Source organism: Hypomesus transpacificus, chromosome 23, assembly GCF_021917145.1.
Source record: "Hypomesus transpacificus isolate Combined female chromosome 23, fHypTra1, whole genome shotgun sequence".
Lineage (NCBI taxonomy): Eukaryota > Metazoa > Chordata > Actinopteri > Osmeriformes > Osmeridae > Hypomesus > Hypomesus transpacificus.
The window spans coordinates 16,175,239-16,194,518 of record NC_061082.1 but is presented as its reverse complement, the minus strand read 5'-3'; the positions used below and the strand labels follow the sequence as shown (position 1 = coordinate 16,194,518).

Sequence of the window (19,280 nt, the reverse complement as noted above, 5' to 3'; positions counted from 1 at the left end):
GGAACATTCTAGAGGATGAAGCCAGCGTCTGACCAGGAAGAGAACGAGCTGGTGATCCTGCACCTAAGACAGCTGTGTGGAGCCAAACAGAAATCCCACCTCCACATCGGAGAGGCCCCGCAGGTAAACACACGCTATAAGTCGATGTCATAAGAGCGTCTTCTAAATGACTAAATGTAAGTCAACCAGCCAGTCAGTGTAGTCCATACAATACACCATGTAGCTTCAAAAGATCCTAACAGACCTTCATTCTGGCTGAGCTTAAGCCCCCCCCCCCCCCCATCCCTCCTGGTCCTCATCAAACTCTGTCACTCCTTTCCTGTCCTCTGTCGCCCTCCTTGTTTTCGTCTCCCTGGTGACCGTCGTGACCCTTCACCCCCCCCCCCCCCCCATCACCTTCTGACCCCTTTCTCTGATGTAGCTTGCAGCCTCCTGACAGGCACAGGGTGCTTGGCCCTGTCTGCAGCCTGCCTGGCAGCCTGCCTGTCTACGTACATCTTGGTGTTCAACTTACTTTGTCTGATCACATGGATGCAGCGCCTGCCCCCCCCCCCCAACCCAAACACAGACACACATGCACCAAGAGCTCTGACTAGGGTGTGAAAACTAACGGTGTGGAGAGAAAGGCTTTTCTCTATGTCCGTTATTAATAACGGAGGTGAACTCGTGCTGCAGGTCAAAACAACTTAGGAACACGGTAACAATTCTACGAATGTGTCCTGACACCACACGACCCGGCAAGGGAAACCTTGAGTCGTTCAGGTCACGGGACAGTACAGGCTACGTGTTGAACGCGACCCCCTCAATTAGCATCAGCATCTTTACTGTAAGTCTATCTTGACGATATGCACGGCCTCTCTGGTATGACCCTGACCTGCGACTGACAACTGTGTGTTCATGTTGTGTTTGTCACGTGACAGAGCACTCCCAACAGCGCAGCAGTGGACAGCTCGGCTCCGGGAGGGCGCTTCAAACTGGACGTTCTGAAGAACAAGGCCCGCAGCTCCCTCACCAGCTCCCTGGAGAACATCTTCTCACGAGTACGAGAACACCTGCTCAGCCCAGCCTATGTATCTGTGGGGGCTCTACAGTCTGAGAGCTCCGAAGTTCTCTTCCCATTGAGGGCTGTGTAGAGTTAACCCTAGAGAGTGCTGGTCAGGACTGAAAATGTACATTCAAGAACATTCTACCGAGAGTTATTAAGCTGAGTTTTGATTATTTGTAATAGCTGTTAAAAGACTGGGTTGATGTAATTTAACCCTGACCCTGTAGTGTGGCTGATTTTGTTTGTGGGCAGGGTGCCAACCGGATGCGAGGGCGTTTGGGCAGCATGGGCAGCTTTGAGAGAGTAAGTATTTCACGACGAGGCAACAGGAGAATTCCCCGAATGAGCGAAACGTAGAAAGGAGCAGCTCTGTGAATTCTCACTTCAGACTCGCCCGCCTGTCTGTCTCTCCCCCTCCCCCCCCCCCCCCTCTCTCTCTTTCACTCTTTCTCTATCTCTCACCCTGCTTCCCTCGTTCTGAGACATGTTACTGCCGCTTACCTCTTTCTTAGAAAGAGTATCTAGTTCACGGTCATTCAGGTGTGTGTGTGTGTAGCTGCCACTCTGACCTGACGGACAAAATTTGGACCGGTTGTTTGGCGTTGACACGGGGGTGCTGAATGTGGGGTGTGGGTGTGGTGGCCCCCCCCCCACCTCCCTTTCATACCTGATGGAGGGAAAAAATATGAATGATGGTACACACATCCATGGGAGCACACACACACACACACAACAAATACAAGGATGCCCTCACATGATCCTGACTCCTGACATAACCAGGAATGTGTCCTCCAAACATCAAGGTCCAGGGAATATGTACTTTATTGCATTACATAACTCCCCTCCCCAAAAATCTTTGACCCTAACCCTAACCCTAACCCTAAAAAAAAAAATTATAATAATAATTTAAAAAATCACCATTATCGCCCACTATGTGACTTGAGCATGTTTGTTAGCTCGGGTAGGGGGTGTTTTTATCATTTCACCTTGGTGACACTGTCATATTCAATGTACTCCCCCTTCCTTGACTGAATCCAACACTTTCTACCACAGTTGGTTAAGTCTATGGAAGCCACTGTTATCAGTGCCGGTGCCAGGGTGTTTTGCTTGACCCTGGCCTTGGTCATGAGTATAGGGGGTAGGAAAGCTGAATAAGTAAGTATATGGTCCCTCCGGATGGTCTGCTTCCTCCCTCACACACACACACACCACCCCTCTGGGTGAACAGGAAACACAGCATTGCAGACAGGAAGTTCTGCTCTCTCTGTGTCTATCGAGTGACCCTAACCCCCCTTCCTCTGTCGATCCCTTGTCAACAGTCCCGAATCTGGCTAACTCTGGTTACCCCCCTCCTGCAATGAAGCACTGGCCCTCCCTTAAAACAAACACACCAGTTTTTTTATTCATGTTTATCTCCCAAGGCTGTGTGGGGTGATTTAGTAGGTTCTGGAACTTGGGAGTTTGACAGTGGAGGTCCAGCCTGTCTAGCGTTTCGGGTGAGATGTTGCAGTGATTTAACAGGACAATGAGAGTTACTGCTCACACGCTTCCTGTGACAGGACCTGGTTCCGTTCGCTGTGTGAGAAGGAGGTCACAAGGGTGTTAGGAGAGATTTCGTTTGGAACAGGGCCCAAAGAGGGCTTCCCCTCCTGTATTGTGGGATGGTGCGAGTCACAGGACAGCAGCCAGTAGAATACACTCGATAAGAAAGCAGCTGAAGGCAGAACCAGGCGGTGTGTGGTGTGGTGTCGTTGAAGCGGGTGTGTGTGTCTGTGGGGGGCCAGTTGCCGTGACGATCACCGGGCAAGGTGAGCGCGGCCCTTGACCTGTTGGAATGATGTTTGTTCTTCTGTGATTTTGCATTTTTGAAGTGAATGGTTGAATTGTATTTGTTTAAAATGTTGGTCGAAAAAAAAAGTTGTGAAGCTTTTAGCAATTCTTTTCAAGACTCTTTGTTTTTTTTAACCCTCATCTTCCTCTTCTTCACTTCCCAGCAGGACGAATCTCCCAGTGATTCCCCACCTGGCTCACCGACTGGTTTCCCTGACGATGACCCAGATGCCCCCCAGTTCCGTCGGCGGGCCCACACTTTCAGTCACCCACCGGTGAAGAAACGCATTTCATTCACAGAGGGCCAGTCCCAAGGCCAGGCGGGCAAGGCTCCACTCCGCAGACAGCAGTCGGTCAACCCCGAGCTACTGCAGAACAGGTAAAACCCAGCACGACGCACTGCTTCCTTTTCCTCCCGTGTCACTTCCTGTCACTTGACCGTGTACCTCTGGTTGGCATAGACGGGCGTGCAAGTCACGTTTTTGAAAGCGCATTTGCAGAATGCTTATTAAATGGAGGTCAAACTAACTCCTGTAAAAAATCATAGCATGTGCCTCATCTGTAATCGTTGGGTACTAACTGGAAAATTATAGTAAATCCTTTATTCATTTAAGCTACATTGATGTAGCAGTCATACTCTGGGAAGCCTTTTAGCTCTTTCAGAATCAGAAGGATTTTATTCGCCATGAATGTTTGCACAAACAAGGAATTTACTTTGGCAGGGAGGTGCATACATTAAACATATAGGAATATTGAAAACTTAAATATGTGGACTAACTATACAAAAGGAGCAAAATCTAGCTAATTCTAAGGGGGTCTAGCTAATACTATGGGGAATAAAAAATTAAATATAAGTAGCCCTAATTTACAATCTAACCTAAACATTTCTAAACCTAAGAAACCTAAACGTAAATCTTTCAAGAGAAACAAAAAAATAATTTAATCATGTGTTTTTTACAAACATTACGTTCCCACCAAACACACATACCGCAGGTATGTCTCCTCGGTGGGGAGGGTTAGACGAAGTTTGACATCTCACAGATTTTCTCACCTTTTTCTCTTGTACTGTATATTTGTTTTATTTTGTTTATATCGATTTATTTTGTACATCGTGTGGGCGTGTTTTTGTGTTTTGGCCTCGCCCAGCCCTCGGCCGGTCTTGGCGAGAACGCGCAGCATCTCAGAGTCCTCCTCCGAGTACTCCTTCAGCCTCCCCTCCTCCTTCTCCGCCCCCACTTTCCTGAAAAGCTTTTACCAGGGGTCCCTGGCCTCCCTGCCAGACAGTGGGACCCTCAAGAGGTGAGCGGGGGGCCAGAACCCCCCCCCCCCCCCCCCCCCCCAAACTGCTGTGACCAGAAAGCCAGTGGCCAGTAAATACGTGTCTGTTCGGTGGATTGGGTGGGAAAGTACACAAGTGTTGTTCTTCTGTGGGACGGTAGCAACAACCGCAGCTTCCACCGGCTTCTCTTCCTCCTTTTCTTCTATGCACTGTTACCTCAGCAGCGGGAGCCCTTTTTTCCCCCTTTTCTTCTTCTCCTTCCTCTTTTTCCTCTACCAGGCGTGGTGCTGAGGGAGGCGGGCTCCTCTCTGGCCTTGGCGTGCATGTCAATGCTGCTCTGCGCCCTGTGCCTAACCATGACCCAGCTGTGAGGCTCCCCACTGGGCTGACTCTGTGGGACTCACCCCCAGACTAACTGTGCAAGACTCATCCCCACTCCAACTGTGCTAGACTCATCCCCACTCCAACTGTGCAGGAACGCATCCCCACGCGCTAACTGTGCAGGGTTCATCCCCAGACTAACTGTGCAGGACTCATCCCAGTCCGACTCTCTAGGACTCATTTAGGTTCATTCTGTTGGACTCATCCCTGGCTAACTCTGTTGGACTCATCCCTGGCTCACCCTGATCTCTTTTCATCCAGTAAATCGGCTTACCCACCTCAACAGGTGCTGGTATGGTGTAGGGTGGTCGATGCCTGCAGTGCATGACACGTGCCACAATAAATGCAGGGCTTTGATTATATGTGCATGACTCATTTCAAATGATCACCTTCATTACGAATGAAGAATCGTTGACTTCATTGCGTGAAGATTAGTTTTGAATTCATTTGTTTCCATTTTCTCAAATAAAGTGTAGCCTCTTAGCGGTAGTGTCAACAGCTAGATGTATTCCATACCTGCCAGCGCTATGACATGTGGATCAATATGCGTGTCTGAGATTCTGGTCACACAATGTGGAAACAAGGTAATGCATTCCCCTTAATTATCCCGCTGTCTGACAGCCTAGCTCCTCCCCTCATCCACTGACAGAGACTTGAATACAGAGGTGCATAAGAGAGAGGCAGGAAAGCAAAGACACAAAGATTGAGAGATGGAGGCCGATAGTTACAGACAGAGATTGGGGCTTACAACCAGACCGAGGGGCAGAGACTGAGATACAAACTTACAGAGAGGCAGAGACACAAAGTCAGAGAGACAGTGAGTGACACAGACGCAGACACGGAGAGGCAGAGACACTGAGAGGCAGAGACACTGAGAGGCAGAGACACTGAGAGGCAGAGACACTGAGAGGCAGAGACACTGAGAGGCAGAGACACTGAGAGGCAGAAACACTGAGAGGCAAAGACACTGAGAGGCAGAGTCACTGACAGGCAGAGACACAGAGACAAAGAAGCAGACAGGCAGACTCCTGCTGCCTCTCCTCTCCAGAGGATCTCCTCTTCCAGCTGGTTGCCCTCCTCCCTCAGGTTATCTCTGGGTCCTAATGCCCCCCAGCCAGCCTAGTTAATCAGCTACTAATGAACACCCCCTGTGGACACAGCACAGCTTCCACATCTCTGCTTACTCTAGCTGTGTTTATTCTGTGTTCTTACCTAGTTATGCTGACCATAAGCAAGATCCGGTGTTTCCTGTGTTGGTTTTTCAGTGTGGTTCTTACCATTTCTTTCTCCCAACCTCACTCTCTCACTACTGCAGGAATACAAGACTATGTGAGGACATTAAAAGACATGGTAAATGAGTAATACTGTTAAAACGTCCTAAATAGTGCTGGCTGGCTGGCTTTGGAGCATACCACTGTTTTTGCAGCAACAGTGGCCCCGAACTCTCCCCTCTGTGAGGTCACTTCCTGTTATTGATTCTGAGCCAGGTCTGTCCTCCTGACCAGACAGCTGATTGTTCAAAACAATTACATGGTGAACTAAACCGTAGGACAAAGATGTCAAACAAGTCGGTAGATCACAAAGTAGGTGAACAAACATGATAGCCAGTGACAAAGAAGGTTGTGGATGAGATCCAACTGCTTGTCCTACACTGTCCTTGTCACTCATCAAAAGCTGCTGCTCTTTCCAGGATATGTGCAAACAACTGCTTCAATGGCTGCCCGTGTTTCTTTGTTTACTATTGTTTATCGCTCTAATCGTTGCTGCGGCCACTAATCTCTGCTTCATTAATTTGTTGCGTGAAGGTCTGCATTTTTTCCACTGTTTTCATTTTCATTTATCTTTGTCTAGTCTGCAGGACAACCAGAGATTTTGTTAATTAGCAGCCTGTCAAGTTTCCTCTGACTCAGTGTGTGTGTGTGCGCGCGCGCGCGCGGCGTGCGTGCTGAGAGGGTCAGTGAAAGATAACAAGATGACACAGCCATGCATCAGTTGCAGTCACCTTTCTGTCCTCCCTGCCTCCTTCCTCTCCACCGTCCCTCTTTCTCTCACTGCCTCCTCCCTTCCCCTCTCCTCCACCACCCCCTCCTTTTCCCAGTAATGGGGAGGGCAGGAAGAGGACCCTGTCAGGCTGCAGCAGTGACAGTGTGAACGCTGCCACCCCCCTGACCCCCCGCAGGGTCTCCTGGAGACAGAAGATATTCCTCCGGGTGGCTTCCCCCATGAACAAGGGCTCTGCATCTATGCAGCACCCAGGTCTGTAGGCCCTAACTGTATTTACATGCCGGTATGTTACTGTTGGAACCGGTAACACCTGCTGTCGGTTTACAACTTTAACACCCATTTCTCTATCTGTTGTTGCTGTAATCTGTCAAGTCTAGGTTTACAGATATTACAAATGTAATCTCTTACACATTTGTAGATACATCTACCATGAAACACCCACATTTACATAATGTAACCTATAATACTGTTTCTGTTCACCCTTTGACCTTACTGAGGAAGTAGACGTCAATAAAGTTGATTGCAGTAAATGTGCTGCATTAACTCTAGATAGCTGGTTAATATGCTTTGTTGAAATACTGATGACCTGTAGATCTAGCCTTGGAGTGTTTAAAGTCTAATGTTTGGCCGCCAGACCATTGTGAGCTGCTGCCCCTCTCTCCCCTGGCCTTCAACCCTGCCCAGGACCCCTTGGCGGGGCTGGCGTTGGAGCGGCCCAAGCGGACCGGGTCGGACTACCGGGCCCTGTGGAAGAAGGCCATCCACCAGCAGATCCTGCTGCTCCGCATGGAGACAGAGAACCAGCGTTTGGAGGGTGAGGAAGCCCTGGACCGCACCCTTCATTCTCCTGTTTGATACTTACGGGGTGGATGGGGGTTAGTTACTGAAGGAGGTGGGAGTAGATGGGGGTTAGTTACTGATGGAGTTGGGGGTGGATGGGGGTTAGTTACAGTGTTAATTTCGTCGACGAAAACTATGACGAAAAATGTTCGTTAACGACCTTTTTTCCATGACTAAAACGAGACTAAGACGTGACAAAAACGTATCTTTGAAAAAAAAAAAACTATGACTAAATATATTATAACTTTCGTTAACGAGACGAGACGACACGAAAATGTTGGTGGTTGACGAAGTCACAATACTTTTTTTCCCCAAGAATTGTATATTTAGATAGATTCCTCCTCTCTGTTTACTAAGCGCGCTCTCATCTCTACTGCTGTCAGTGGCCGATTCTCGTCAAGTCTCTCGGCCAAGTTTCGCACGAGTTAGAGGCGTTTTCGGGCGAGTTTTATCAACCCATGCAATTAGAAAGATATGGTGCTGCAGAATAGGAATAGGAATTCTATATTCTCCGAGAAACAAATCCCTGTAGTGTACCACAAAGTAAGACGAGAGATAGCTGAGTCATTGAGAAAAACCTTAAAGTAGGACATGAGTTCAATTTAGTGGGTGGTGTTAAATAAGTGTTAACAGCAACCGACTACCAGTAGCCTAATATAGTTTACAATTTTTTACTTTCAGAGAACACATAGCCTACAACAGGAAAAAAGGACTAGTTTAGGGCAAGGTCCAGGCCTGATGTTATGTCTTTTGTCAGAGACTTTGTTTAATATGTGAAATAAAACTTTCACTTGTTAATTGATGATTTGCTGTCTGACAGAGAAATACATTATGTAGGCTACCATATTAAATTGCATAGCATCATAATATTTTGCATCGCATCTCATTGAATCACATCTTGTCAAATCGCACTGCATCGCAACAGGGGTGAATCGTATCGCATTAGTAGTTGCTTTTATGTATCTTTAATGTATCGGATCGTTGGCAGTGCATCGAGATGTGTATTGCATTGTCCTCAGTGATGGAGATGCACATCTCTACTGAGAAGGGAAGAAAATGAGTCTAATATGGCTATTAAATGTGACTAAAACTAGACTAAAACTAGACTAAAATGTAATTAGTTTTCGTCGACGAAAACTAGACTAAAACTAAGAAGGATTAAAATGACTAAATGTGACTAAAACTAATAAGCATTTTCGTCTAAAGACTAAGACTAGACTAAATCTAAAATAGCTGCCAAAATTAACACTGGTTAGTTACTGAAGGAGTTGTGGGTGGATGGGGGTTAGTTACTGAAGGTGGTGGGGGTGGATGGGGGTTAGTTACTGAAGGTGGTGGGGGTGGATGGGGGTTAGTTACTGAAGGAGGTGGGGGTGGATGGGGGTTAGTTACTGAAGGTGGTGGGGGTCGATGGGGGTTAGTTACTGAAGGTGGTGGGGGTGGATGGGGGTTAGTTACTGAAGGAGGTGGGGGTGGATGGGGGTTAGTTACTGAAGGAGGTGGGGGTGGATGGGGGTTAGTTACTGAAGGAGGTGGGGGTGGATGGGGGGTTATCATGTTTAATACCTGTTGTTAGGTAAACATAGGTATGAAATGGGCCAATGGGCAAAATGCATTTATGTTTTTATTAATTATTGATTATCTTAACTCCATTAATCTACCAAATCTTACTGTATTGCATGAGTTTTCTCTCTCAGCAGTTGTCCAGTTGAGAAGCACTTCAAGTCTTGTTGTTTTACAGAGTGTAGTTTACATAAAGTTCCTCCCCCATCATGTACAGGAAAACTTGCCACGTCACTCACCCCCCACCCCCCCCCCCTCCCCATTAGCTCATGCTGCAACAGGAATAGCAGGGAGCAGAGAGAGCTGTTGTGATACTAGCGGGTGGATTTGGCTGGAGAGGCCCGAGTTAGCTTCTGACGGCTGTTTATTTTGGGGTGGGCCTCTGTTTTGGATTCTGAAACGCAGTTATTTTTAGAGGACAGGAATGCCTGGATGGAACAGGCTAACACACACACACACTGCCCATGTGTATCAGCAAACCTGTCATTTGAGTGCCAGTGGGTTAAAGTGAAAAGTCTGACTATTTTTTTCTTTCGTAAAACAATGATTTCATTGTCCTTAGATTGCTGATTAGGGACGTTTTGCAAGTCACAAGGGATACAGTTCTGGGAGTTGCTGCCCCCTACAGACAGAACACCTAAATACAATGATTCCTCTTGACTCAGTTGAAAATCCTCCAAACACGACTTTTCCCTTCTCTGTGTAATATGTTTTCAACGCTGCCCCTTGCTGCTGGATGTTACTGCGGTTAACACCCTTCGCTAGAAGGTAAGAGCAGAGAGTAGCTCGCAGGTCAGAGGTGGTTGGGTGCATGTGAGGGGTGGGGTGAGGGGGGTGCACAGCTCATCCTGTTTGGGTGAGTTGTATCACTGGGTTTTATGTCTCGTTTCCCTGTTCTTTTCCTCTGGTGTTGATTCGATCACTCTTTGTCATGTTGTCTTTATTCCACGTGGGGTGTGGTCTGGTTGATATGTGGCTAGCAGATGCGTTTGAGGTTCTGCCCAAACCTCAGGTGTTTTTCAGTTCAGCTTTGGGTGCCATGGTAACTGTGCAAATGTGGTGATGACTCATCCTCGGCATAGAAATTAAACCTCTCTCTTTTATCTGGAGAAACATACCTGTACCTCTTTTGATCAATGAACAAACACTTTCCCTAAAAGAAGTTTCCAGTCTCAGTCTCTCAATCCTTCCTATGGTTTGCTTTTAAACGCCATGGCTTAACACGCGCTCTGCGTTGACCTCTCTCTCCGACCTGCCAGCGAGCAAAGATGAGCTGCACATCCGTCAGATGAAGTTGGACTACAAGGAGGTGGGCGAGTGTTCGACAGACGTGCAAGCCTTCTGGGACAGGAAGTTGAGCACCCCCGGCAGGAACAAGGTTCCCCTGGATAAGAAGGAGGTGCACAATGCCGTCGGCCAAGGTGAGGGACACCCTGAGGGGGGGGGGGAAGGGAATCGTAGTTTTCACATGTATGTAATTGTTATAGTGTGTTTGATGTTGGACGTTGTTAGCCATAGATGCAGACGCGCCCAGTGCAGATGTGGTCCATGGTAGTGATCCCCATGTGTGTGTGGCCCTGTAGGCGTGTCCAAGGCACGGCGCGGGGAGGTGTGGCTGCTGTTTTCCCATCAGCACCGACTCACACACAGACTGCCCCCCCGCCAGCACCCCCCAGACACGCCCTACCAGACTCTGCTCAAGCAGCTCACCGCCCAACAGCACGCCATCCTGGTAGATCTGGGTCAGTACACACACACACACACTAGTTTGTTTTTCTATCTTAGTGGGCCCCGACCATTCATTTCCATTCTAAATTGTGTTACCTCTAACCATTAACCCCTAAACCTTAATTTTAACTTTAATATATTTCTAACCCTAACACAAATTGCCTAGGTTAGGGTTAGACTCAACCCTTTTTTGTGGAAGGTTTTTCACAGAATTTGGTCCCCTCAAGGGTAGTTAAACGAGAGCACACGCAAACACACACTTACACAGACATCAATACACGCACACAAGCACTCCAATAACATTTCTATCTGAATTCTATATCTACCTCCCACCCCCTTTTCCAGGCCGGACCTTTCCCAACCACCAGTACTTCTCCACCCAGTTGGGGGCAGGCCAGCTGTCCCTTTACAACCTGCTGAAAGCCTACTCTCTCCTGGACACTGAGGTGTGTGAGGGGGAGGGTGGGGAGTGCAGGACAGTTAACCTCATCTGTTCCGCGCTGCAACCTTGTGTGTTCTTGGCATTCCGCCACGTTCTAGAAAATGCCCTCTGTGTTCCATCCTGCGTTCTTCTTTGTCGTCGTCCCCTCCGCGTAGGTGGGCTACTGCCAGGGGATCAGCTTTGTGGCGGGGGTGTTGCTGCTGCACATGAGCGAGGACCAGGCGTTTGACATGCTCAAGTTCCTCATGTACGACCTGGGGTTCAGGCGCCAGTACAAGCCAGACATGGTGTCACTGCAGGTAGGTCGATGGAGGGACGGATGGAGGGGCGAGTGGGGCCAGGGAATGGCTGGAGGAAGGGAGGGGGAGATGGAGGAGTCGTTGGCGAGGCAAGAAGATGGCCTGACGGAGGGATGGTGTTTCAGACGGCCGGCATTTGAGTAATTGTGCAGATATTTGTTTTGATCCGACGGGAGTCAGGTGGCTGAGCGGTGAGGGAATCGGGCTAGTAATCTGAAGGTTGCCAGTTCGATTTCCGGCCGTGCCAAATGACGTTGTGTCCTTGGGCAAGGCACTTCACCCTACTTGCCTCGGGGGAATGTCCCTGTACTTACTGCAAGTCGCTCTTGATAAGATGTAATGTAATATACAAATAGCGCAGTATTGAAAGTGCAGCAGAAAATCAGGGCTCGGAAGAACCTAGATCTTACAGGATGGTTTCACTGCAGGTGGGGAGGGAAGAGGGGGGAGGGGAGGATGGAGGGGAGCCTTGGGTGTTTGGGAGGTTGAGCAGAAAGATGTTTGGCTGGATGGCGTTTCAGTGGACAGGACAAGCCTTAACAACAAGGAGCCCCCTCAACCCTGTCTGATGTGTAGAGGAACAGGATAAGAGCCAGTCGGCGCTCCTGTTTCTAACCCCCCCCCCCCCCCCCCTCACCCCTCGTGGTGTTCTGCTAGTCCCTGCCGTGACATGTCTCTCCCCTGAGGGTTGGATGTCAAAAACACACACCCCTTATCCTCCAGCACACTCCTCGCTCTGTTAACCTCAACAGTGCTGCGAGGTGTTATTGCGCTTGTAGGTGTGCTAATGTTTAATCTGCGCAGGGGTTGGGCCTCAGCAGTGAGCTGGGGGTATGCGTGTTCTCACAGTGCTCCGTCAAGACCAGCCCTGGAGTTTACGAGGGGAAAGAAGTGTCTATTGTGTCATTCCGGACTGTTCCTTTCAGTCATGTGGAGCTGGGATAGGGAAAGAGGTACCCAACTGTGCTGAGAAGAGTTTAGACCGGGGATCTGTGGCCAGGTACGGTAAACTTCTGGGAAGAATGGGCAGGTTTAGGGTGAATCCTGTTTCTTCGTATTCTGAGTTGTAACAGGAACAAGTGTGCAAATGGAGGTGTTCCTTCCTTGTGTCTGAACTGCTATCGAAAGCAGGTCAGGTTGAGGATACATGCCTAGATGGAGGTCTGATAGAGTAGTCTTGCGCTGAGCCAGCCTTACCTGTTTTGGATGGGAATGATTTCTACGGGAGGGCATGTGTTACAACATGGGTTTTGACTTCTACGTCCTGCAGTGGCTGTGTTTGTGTGTCAGTTTCATATAATGCCAAATGCTGTGTGTGTTTGTGTCAGATCCAGATGTACCAGCTGTCCAGACTGCTGCACGACTACCACAGGGAGCTCTATTGCCACCTGGAGGACCATGAGATCAGCCCCAGTCTCTACGCCGCCCCCTGGTTCCTCACACTCTTCGCCTCCCAGTTCCCCCTCGGCTTTGTCGCACGCATCTTCGGTGTGTTTATTGTGTGTTTGTGTATTTGTGTGGGTGTCTGTGCTTGTATTTGTGTGTGTGCGTGTCTTTGTTTGTGTATTTGCGCGTGTGTTTGTTGTTTGTGGATGTGGGCGTGTGGGTTTGTTCATAAGAGACTTTTGCAGTGAGCTTGTCCTACAGTCTCCCACACACTCTTATCTTATCTGTGCACTACTGTTCTTACCTGATTAGGAAACCAGCACACAGCAATTAAGCTAACACACTAACACAGGTCAACCATCACACTCACAGTTGTGTCATAGTGTAAAGAATAACACAAAGTTTGGTATTGTGTTTCCTAGATTTCCTAGTTTGCTATCGGAAACTCAACACGTGTTCTTCTCACGTCAAGGTTTCACTTTGTTTGCAAACAAAAAAGTTCATAAATGACCAGTATCTGTTTTCCCCTGAACCATACTTCCTGTTTCCTGTCCTAGACATACTGTTTGTCCAAGGCACAGAGGTCATCTTTAAAGTAGCCCTGTGTCTGCTCAGTAGCCACGAGGGAGAAATTGTGGAGTGTGACAACTTCGAAACCATTGTGGACTACCTGAAAACTACAATCCCCACTCTAACCCATAGCCAAATGGAGCAGACCATCGCTAAGGTATGGGAGAAAGGGTATGGTGGGGAATGGAGGAGTCAAAGAGTTTGGATTATCATAATGCTGTCTTTATACTGTGTTGTTACTTTTCATTTTTGTTACCTCAAGGGCAGATCATGAGTATAGCTGCAGGGGTGTCTAAGACATCTAGATTTGAACACAGAATAGAACATTTCTATCAGTGTGTTATGTTTTCAGTATGTAAGCAGGCACACAAAACTATACGTGCTTTGTCAGCATGCAGAGTATGTAGGCAATATGGGTGCAGCAGGGCTGTGTGTGTGTGTATGTGTGATTCATTACACTCCTTCATAAAAGGACATGGGTATCTCAATAAGGGCAGTTCTACAAGCTTGTTAGCCCCCTATGCTTGTGCAGTATAAGGTTGAATGAAAGTCAGTGTAGCAAGCAGTGCGTTTGCAGTGTCATGTTAGCGATTTGTTTTTTAAATGCTATTATCTTCTTCGGTTTTGTAAGTTTAAAGGGGGTTGATCATTTGTAGGAGAACATTTTGCATTCGGTAAAAAATCCAGACACACTGTAGACACTCTGTTGTCAGGATCTAAAATACTGATTGACTTCAAGTTTTAACTGATTAACCTTCTAGGAAGATTAGATTTCACCCAGCAGTCACCTGTTGGGTGACCAGGTTGACAGACTGTAACCCTCTTTTGGTGTGATGCACTGGGTTGCCAGGTACTGGAGATGGACATCTCTAAGCAGCTGCACGCGTACGAGGTGGAGTACCACGTCCTGCAGGACGAGATGGTGGACCCCGCGACCCCCCACGGAGACGACTCGGAGCGCTTGGACAGGCTGGAGAAGACCAACACACAGCTGAAGAAGCAGAACATGGAACTTCTGGAGAAACTCCAGGTGGGAGCAAAATACCACACTCGGATACTTACAAAATACAAACACTTTAGGAATTCGACATTTGGTTCCCTTGTGGTAGGTAAGATCATCTGAGGAATTTGAAGGGCAGTTCGCACGACACAATGCTAGTCCAGTTGATAGACTTAAATTGTGTTTTTTTTTTTTTTGTCTTAATGGGCCTACAACAAGAAAACCGACTTGGTATTTAAATCACACCATGCATGACCATGAAGCAGGATTTGAAACACTCATGTCATTGTCACCAAACCTATTTCGCTACTTCTTTCCTCTAGAGCAGGGGTGGGGAACCTTTTTCCTATCAACGGCCATTCAGGAGAGTCAGGTGGCTGAGCGCTTAGGGAATCGGGCTAGTAATCAGAAGGTTGCCAGTTCGATTCCCGGCTTTGCAAAATTACGTTGTCCTTGGGCAAGGCACTTCACCCTACTTGCCTCGGGGGGAATGTCCCTGTACTTAGTGTAAGTCGCTCTGGATAAGAGCGTCTGCAACATGACTAGATGTAATGTAATGTAAATATGTATTCACGGACCGCAACCTTAATTAATACACCTACATCAAATAGATGAAACATACATTCTGAAGCGAAGGCTGAAACTGCTTTACCGTTGAGAGTTGTGGGATGTTTGCTGGACATGAGGATGTTGCCACTCACAGCTGGTTTTCCAGATTGGGGTCTGTGATTCTTGACCAAGTCGAGTCTTTCTGTTTGCAGCAGTTAAGTCATTCCGAACAGTTAAGTTTGCCATGTTTCGAACTTTAAAGACGTTCTAGACTGTCCTTTTTCATCAAAGCCAATGCATTGCCACAAACTAAACATACTGGCTTGCCTTTTACCTCAACCAAAAAAAGTATCATTTATCTTATTGTACAAAATTATTTTCTTGAAAAACATGGCACAGTGAAAGATACATAACTGTGAGATAGAAATGTCACATAGAAAATAAAGCCATATTTAGTAGGTTTTCGTTGCTTTTTTTTAATGTACAATACGAAAGCAGGCAGGTATACAAAACAAATGAATTATACAATTCAAAACAGTCAGGTAATCACAAATACAAAAACAGAATCACTAAAAAATAAGTAACAATAAAGAGGGTAGGGGTTCCATCAATTAGGGGGTAGTGAAGAGAGAGACTTAAGGATAGAAAGGCCTTATTTATCAATTTCTCCTGAAAAACATGACATTCAGCATCCACTTTCCTTTTCTTAGCAGTACCCATTTTCGCATATTATATTTTGTAGGTGCTATGTGACATGCGACAAGGGAAAAAAAAACGATATTTCGGTGGCTCTATTGATATATCAAATATACTATGTCATGAATATTTTAATAATAATTTTACTTACACTTATTTTTACTGACATCTAAAATGTATGTTACAGATTTCTTTTCTTCCCCAAATGGACTGAAGGGCCGGAGCAAACAGCCTCAGGGACCGTACGTTGCTCACAAGAGCTTACTGTCTGTAATATGTCAGATGACCAGAAGGTGTCACTAAAGTACAACATCCCAAAACGTGACCATAGAAAGACAAAAGAATTGAAACAGTATCGTTTTTCCCTTCGCAAGGGTTAAACTGTTTGGCCCGGTGATGTGTTAGTGTGTAGTCTACGGTAGTAAAAGTTTGTTCATCTGTTAAGATGAGGTCATAGCTGTGGAATTGTCGGGTTTCAAGTTCACTTCTTCTATCCTCTGTATGATATACTTGCTGTGATCTGGATCCTGCTGTACAGAACTGACTCCTTCCCAAGACGTCAGGTCTGAAAGCAGATGCAGTGGCATCAAGTTCTCACAAAGTCATATCAACCAATCATGGTCCTTGGAAACATAGTTGACCCTTGACCCCTAAATCCGCCATGATGCCCCGTTGTACCCACCCTAATAGGAAATCATGATAATTATTAGGAAGTTACATTACTTCCTTACTTGCATGCTTTTAAGAGACGATAGTTGCCGATACTGCCGAGACGATAGTTGCCGAGACGATACTTGCATGCTTTTAAGAGACGAAGAGACTTGTGCGTGTCAACCAGCTGGTATATGTCTAACCCTCCATAAGAGTATGCTATTAGTGTACAACACCTCCCACTATCCACCTTGCAACCCCCAAGACCTCTCACAAGATCCCAACACCGGACGTCATTCATTGCTGTGCTTGTCTTGTCTTTCTCTGCCCTCCAGGCCGCCAGACAGAAGATCCAAAGCCTGGAGACCAACGTGGAGGGCTTCCTCTCCCGGGAGAGCAAGATGAAGCATGTGATCCGCTCCATGGAGCAGGAGAAGGCGTCCTACCAGAAAACCATCGACAGGATGAAGTCCTGCCTGCCGCCGGACGCCCTGGGAGACGTCGAAATGACTTCCATCAGGCCAGGGGCAAACGGCAAGGCCAAGCCCGCCGCCGCCAGGCCCTGACGGGGGGAGGAGAGGGCGGACGGGGCCTCGGTGAAGGCACAGAGGCGGGACGGTGAGGGAAGATGGTTAGGGGACTGAGAGGAGGTCAGGGGGGTTCGCAGACTGAAACCGACACGTCATCGTGGACACGCGGGATGTCTCCATGGCGCTCTGCAGGCTTCTGTTGCTACGTGGTCTGGGAGTTGGCAGAATGGACACCACTCGTCGCCTGTGGGCTAAACTAGGCACCACGATTCAGGAGAGGAAGAAAGAGAGGACTGTGAGCGTATATGTAAGCCTGGGTTCCTTCACCGGGGGGGGGGGTCTCTCTTCTATTCTATTTTCTCTATTTGTCAATATACTTGAACGTGACATGAATCGTTTTCCCTCCATAGAGCCTCATAATATCAGCCCTGGTTGTCCGCGATAAGGCAGCATGAAAGTAGACGTGTGTGCACAGCTTCCCATTTCATGTTAGCCGCGAGACGCGTCTCTGTACCTCCACGCAGATGCACGTGTGCCTCTTAACATGCTGGAAAGGGAGCTGTTGAATTACAGGTGTGCGAGAGAGGCAGATGTGGAGCCCTGGCTCGCGCCTTTTTCGGGGAGGAATACGTTTCACTCCGAGCCGAGGCAGGATGTGACGTCGTCTGCTTCCTGTGTGACCGACCGCGGTGTTGGCCCACAGTCAGACTGTGGAGGAGGTGGAAGCTGGTGATGTCATCATGTTGAGACCCCCTCCAGGAGGAGGAAGAAGGGAGAGAAGTGATCTGTTTTTGTATTTCTGTGTGCATGTGCCAGGGGTATGTATGTGTGTGTGTGTGTGTTGGAGAGAGACAGTGGAGGGGAGATAGAGAGAGAAACCACACAGGAAACATGGAAAACATAAAAAAGTTGGAGAGCAAACGGACTTGGCTGTCTGTTCAGATCCACTAGGCGCATTACTCTCACGCACACACACGCGCGCACGCACGCACACACACACACTGAACCTGCTGACCTATCTAGTCAGACGTTTTCATTGTGTTCCAGGAGGCTTTTTCAGTAGTCCTGTTGTTTCATAGCACCTCCATGTCTGAGTCATCATCTCCGAAAGCTACGAGCCTCTCTCCCGACTGAAGAGAGTAGAAACGCTGAGGCCCATTTCAGTATGAGGTCAGCTCCAATCGGTGATGTTCCAAAACAAACATAGAAATCTGAAACTCGAATGGAGTTAGCAAAGTTGTACATACATCCGGTTTTAACATGTGACTAGTGGGTGCTGTGTTTCCTTCACTGAGGACTTGGGGGGGGGGGGGGGGGGGGGGGGGGGGGGGGAGAAACACTATAGATCCCTGATTGGATGCACACTGTCATTTGAGGATCTTCAAACATGCTTTTCAGTCCATTTATTTGTATAGTTCCAACCATTTCTTGGAACTATTCCTACTCAGTTCAATACCCTCTCATATTAAAAGCAGCCTGCATAGACAGGAGTCAGGAACAAAGAGAGAAGGGGTCTTGAATACGTTTGAGGCCGATGAATCTGACCTGACAACCTCAGTCAGTGTCAAGCGGCTCTGTGACAATCAAGGTGACACAGTAAAGGTTCGAGACCACCGCCCACCTGCCTCATATCTGAATGACGAGGTTGTTCTCCTTGTCAGCCACGTTAAGCGCACCATATCAGGAATGTCCTTTGTTGAAGTGTTTGAAAGACAGCTAGCATACTGGGCTTTCACGTAAAAACTTTTTCTTCTTCTTCTGCTCATCTGGGTGTTCAGCATTGCTGTTGAATTCTGTGGTGTTGCTTGCAGTTGGGTTTCTGCATTGCCTTTTCTCCAAAGTACCCTCAATCACCATCGTCTGCTTGGTCACACCAAATATGTTACCCAGCTTTGTCCATCACTGATGACATAGCTGGTAATACATAATGCATCAAAGACAATTGATGCATTATGTATTGTGTTTTGTTTTATGCAATACCTTCCTTACTACTCAGTGCACTCATTGCATCAATTTGCTTAAATGTACAAGCTTTACCAGATTCTAACAAGACCCACAAAAACATCCGTCTTGACTGTCATTCAGCTGCCTCCAGACTTAAGTCATAAAAATGGGACATTGTAAAAACCAAGGTCTGACTCTTGACAATTGATACTTGATTGTATTCAGTACAATGAAGTACAATTAGATTGTTGGTAAAGAAATCTTGGGAGAATGGATGGTGGGGGAGTTTGTGACTTCTGTTCCAAGACTATGGTGAGTGTGTGTACATACAGGTTTTCAGTTTGTGCCAAAAGTCCATCCCCCCCCCTCCCCCTTTGGCCCAGTTGGGACTGTTGCAGAACTGTAAATATGCCATAGCATTCATCAGTTTAAAGGGGAAAGTACCGGTTGAGGTGTACAAATGGTCACTACTCATCTCCTTTCCCTTCAACAGTCTATTGTAACTGTCTACAATCACTGCCTGTCTGTCTGTATTGTTTAAAT

At 47.5% G+C, this 19,280-nt stretch overlaps 1 protein-coding gene across 5 annotated transcripts in view; it reads left to right on the top strand.

Moving 5' to 3' along the window:
• Positions 1 to 18,114, top strand: part of tbc1d4 (TBC1 domain family, member 4) — a 28,892-nt gene extending 10,778 nt beyond the window's left edge. Inside the window, exons 9-24 of one of the 5 annotated variants that reach the window (XM_047047657.1) lie at positions 13 to 123; positions 921 to 1,040; positions 1,298 to 1,348; positions 3,040 to 3,254; positions 4,022 to 4,174; positions 6,634 to 6,791; positions 7,174 to 7,353; positions 9,708 to 9,710; positions 10,202 to 10,363; positions 10,526 to 10,684; positions 11,016 to 11,116; positions 11,268 to 11,411; positions 12,740 to 12,899; positions 13,355 to 13,524; positions 14,218 to 14,397; positions 16,599 to 18,114. In XM_047047657.1, the coding sequence (XP_046903613.1) occupies positions 13 to 123; positions 921 to 1,040; positions 1,298 to 1,348; positions 3,040 to 3,254; positions 4,022 to 4,174; positions 6,634 to 6,791; positions 7,174 to 7,353; positions 9,708 to 9,710; positions 10,202 to 10,363; positions 10,526 to 10,684; positions 11,016 to 11,116; positions 11,268 to 11,411; positions 12,740 to 12,899; positions 13,355 to 13,524; positions 14,218 to 14,397; positions 16,599 to 16,829 (2,298 nt within the window). In that variant the 3' untranslated portion in view covers positions 16,830 to 18,114. Of the gene's footprint in view, positions 1 to 12; positions 124 to 920; positions 1,041 to 1,297; positions 1,349 to 3,039; positions 3,255 to 4,021; positions 4,175 to 6,633; positions 6,792 to 7,173; positions 7,354 to 9,707; positions 9,711 to 10,201; positions 10,364 to 10,525; positions 10,685 to 11,015; positions 11,117 to 11,267; positions 11,412 to 12,185; positions 12,412 to 12,739; positions 12,900 to 13,354; positions 13,525 to 14,217; positions 14,398 to 16,598 lie in introns of those variants that run through there. The other 4 variants (XM_047047658.1, XM_047047660.1, XM_047047661.1 and 1 more) reach the window with 4 other exon arrangements.
• The last annotated feature ends 1,166 nt before the right edge of the window (positions 18,115 to 19,280 follow it).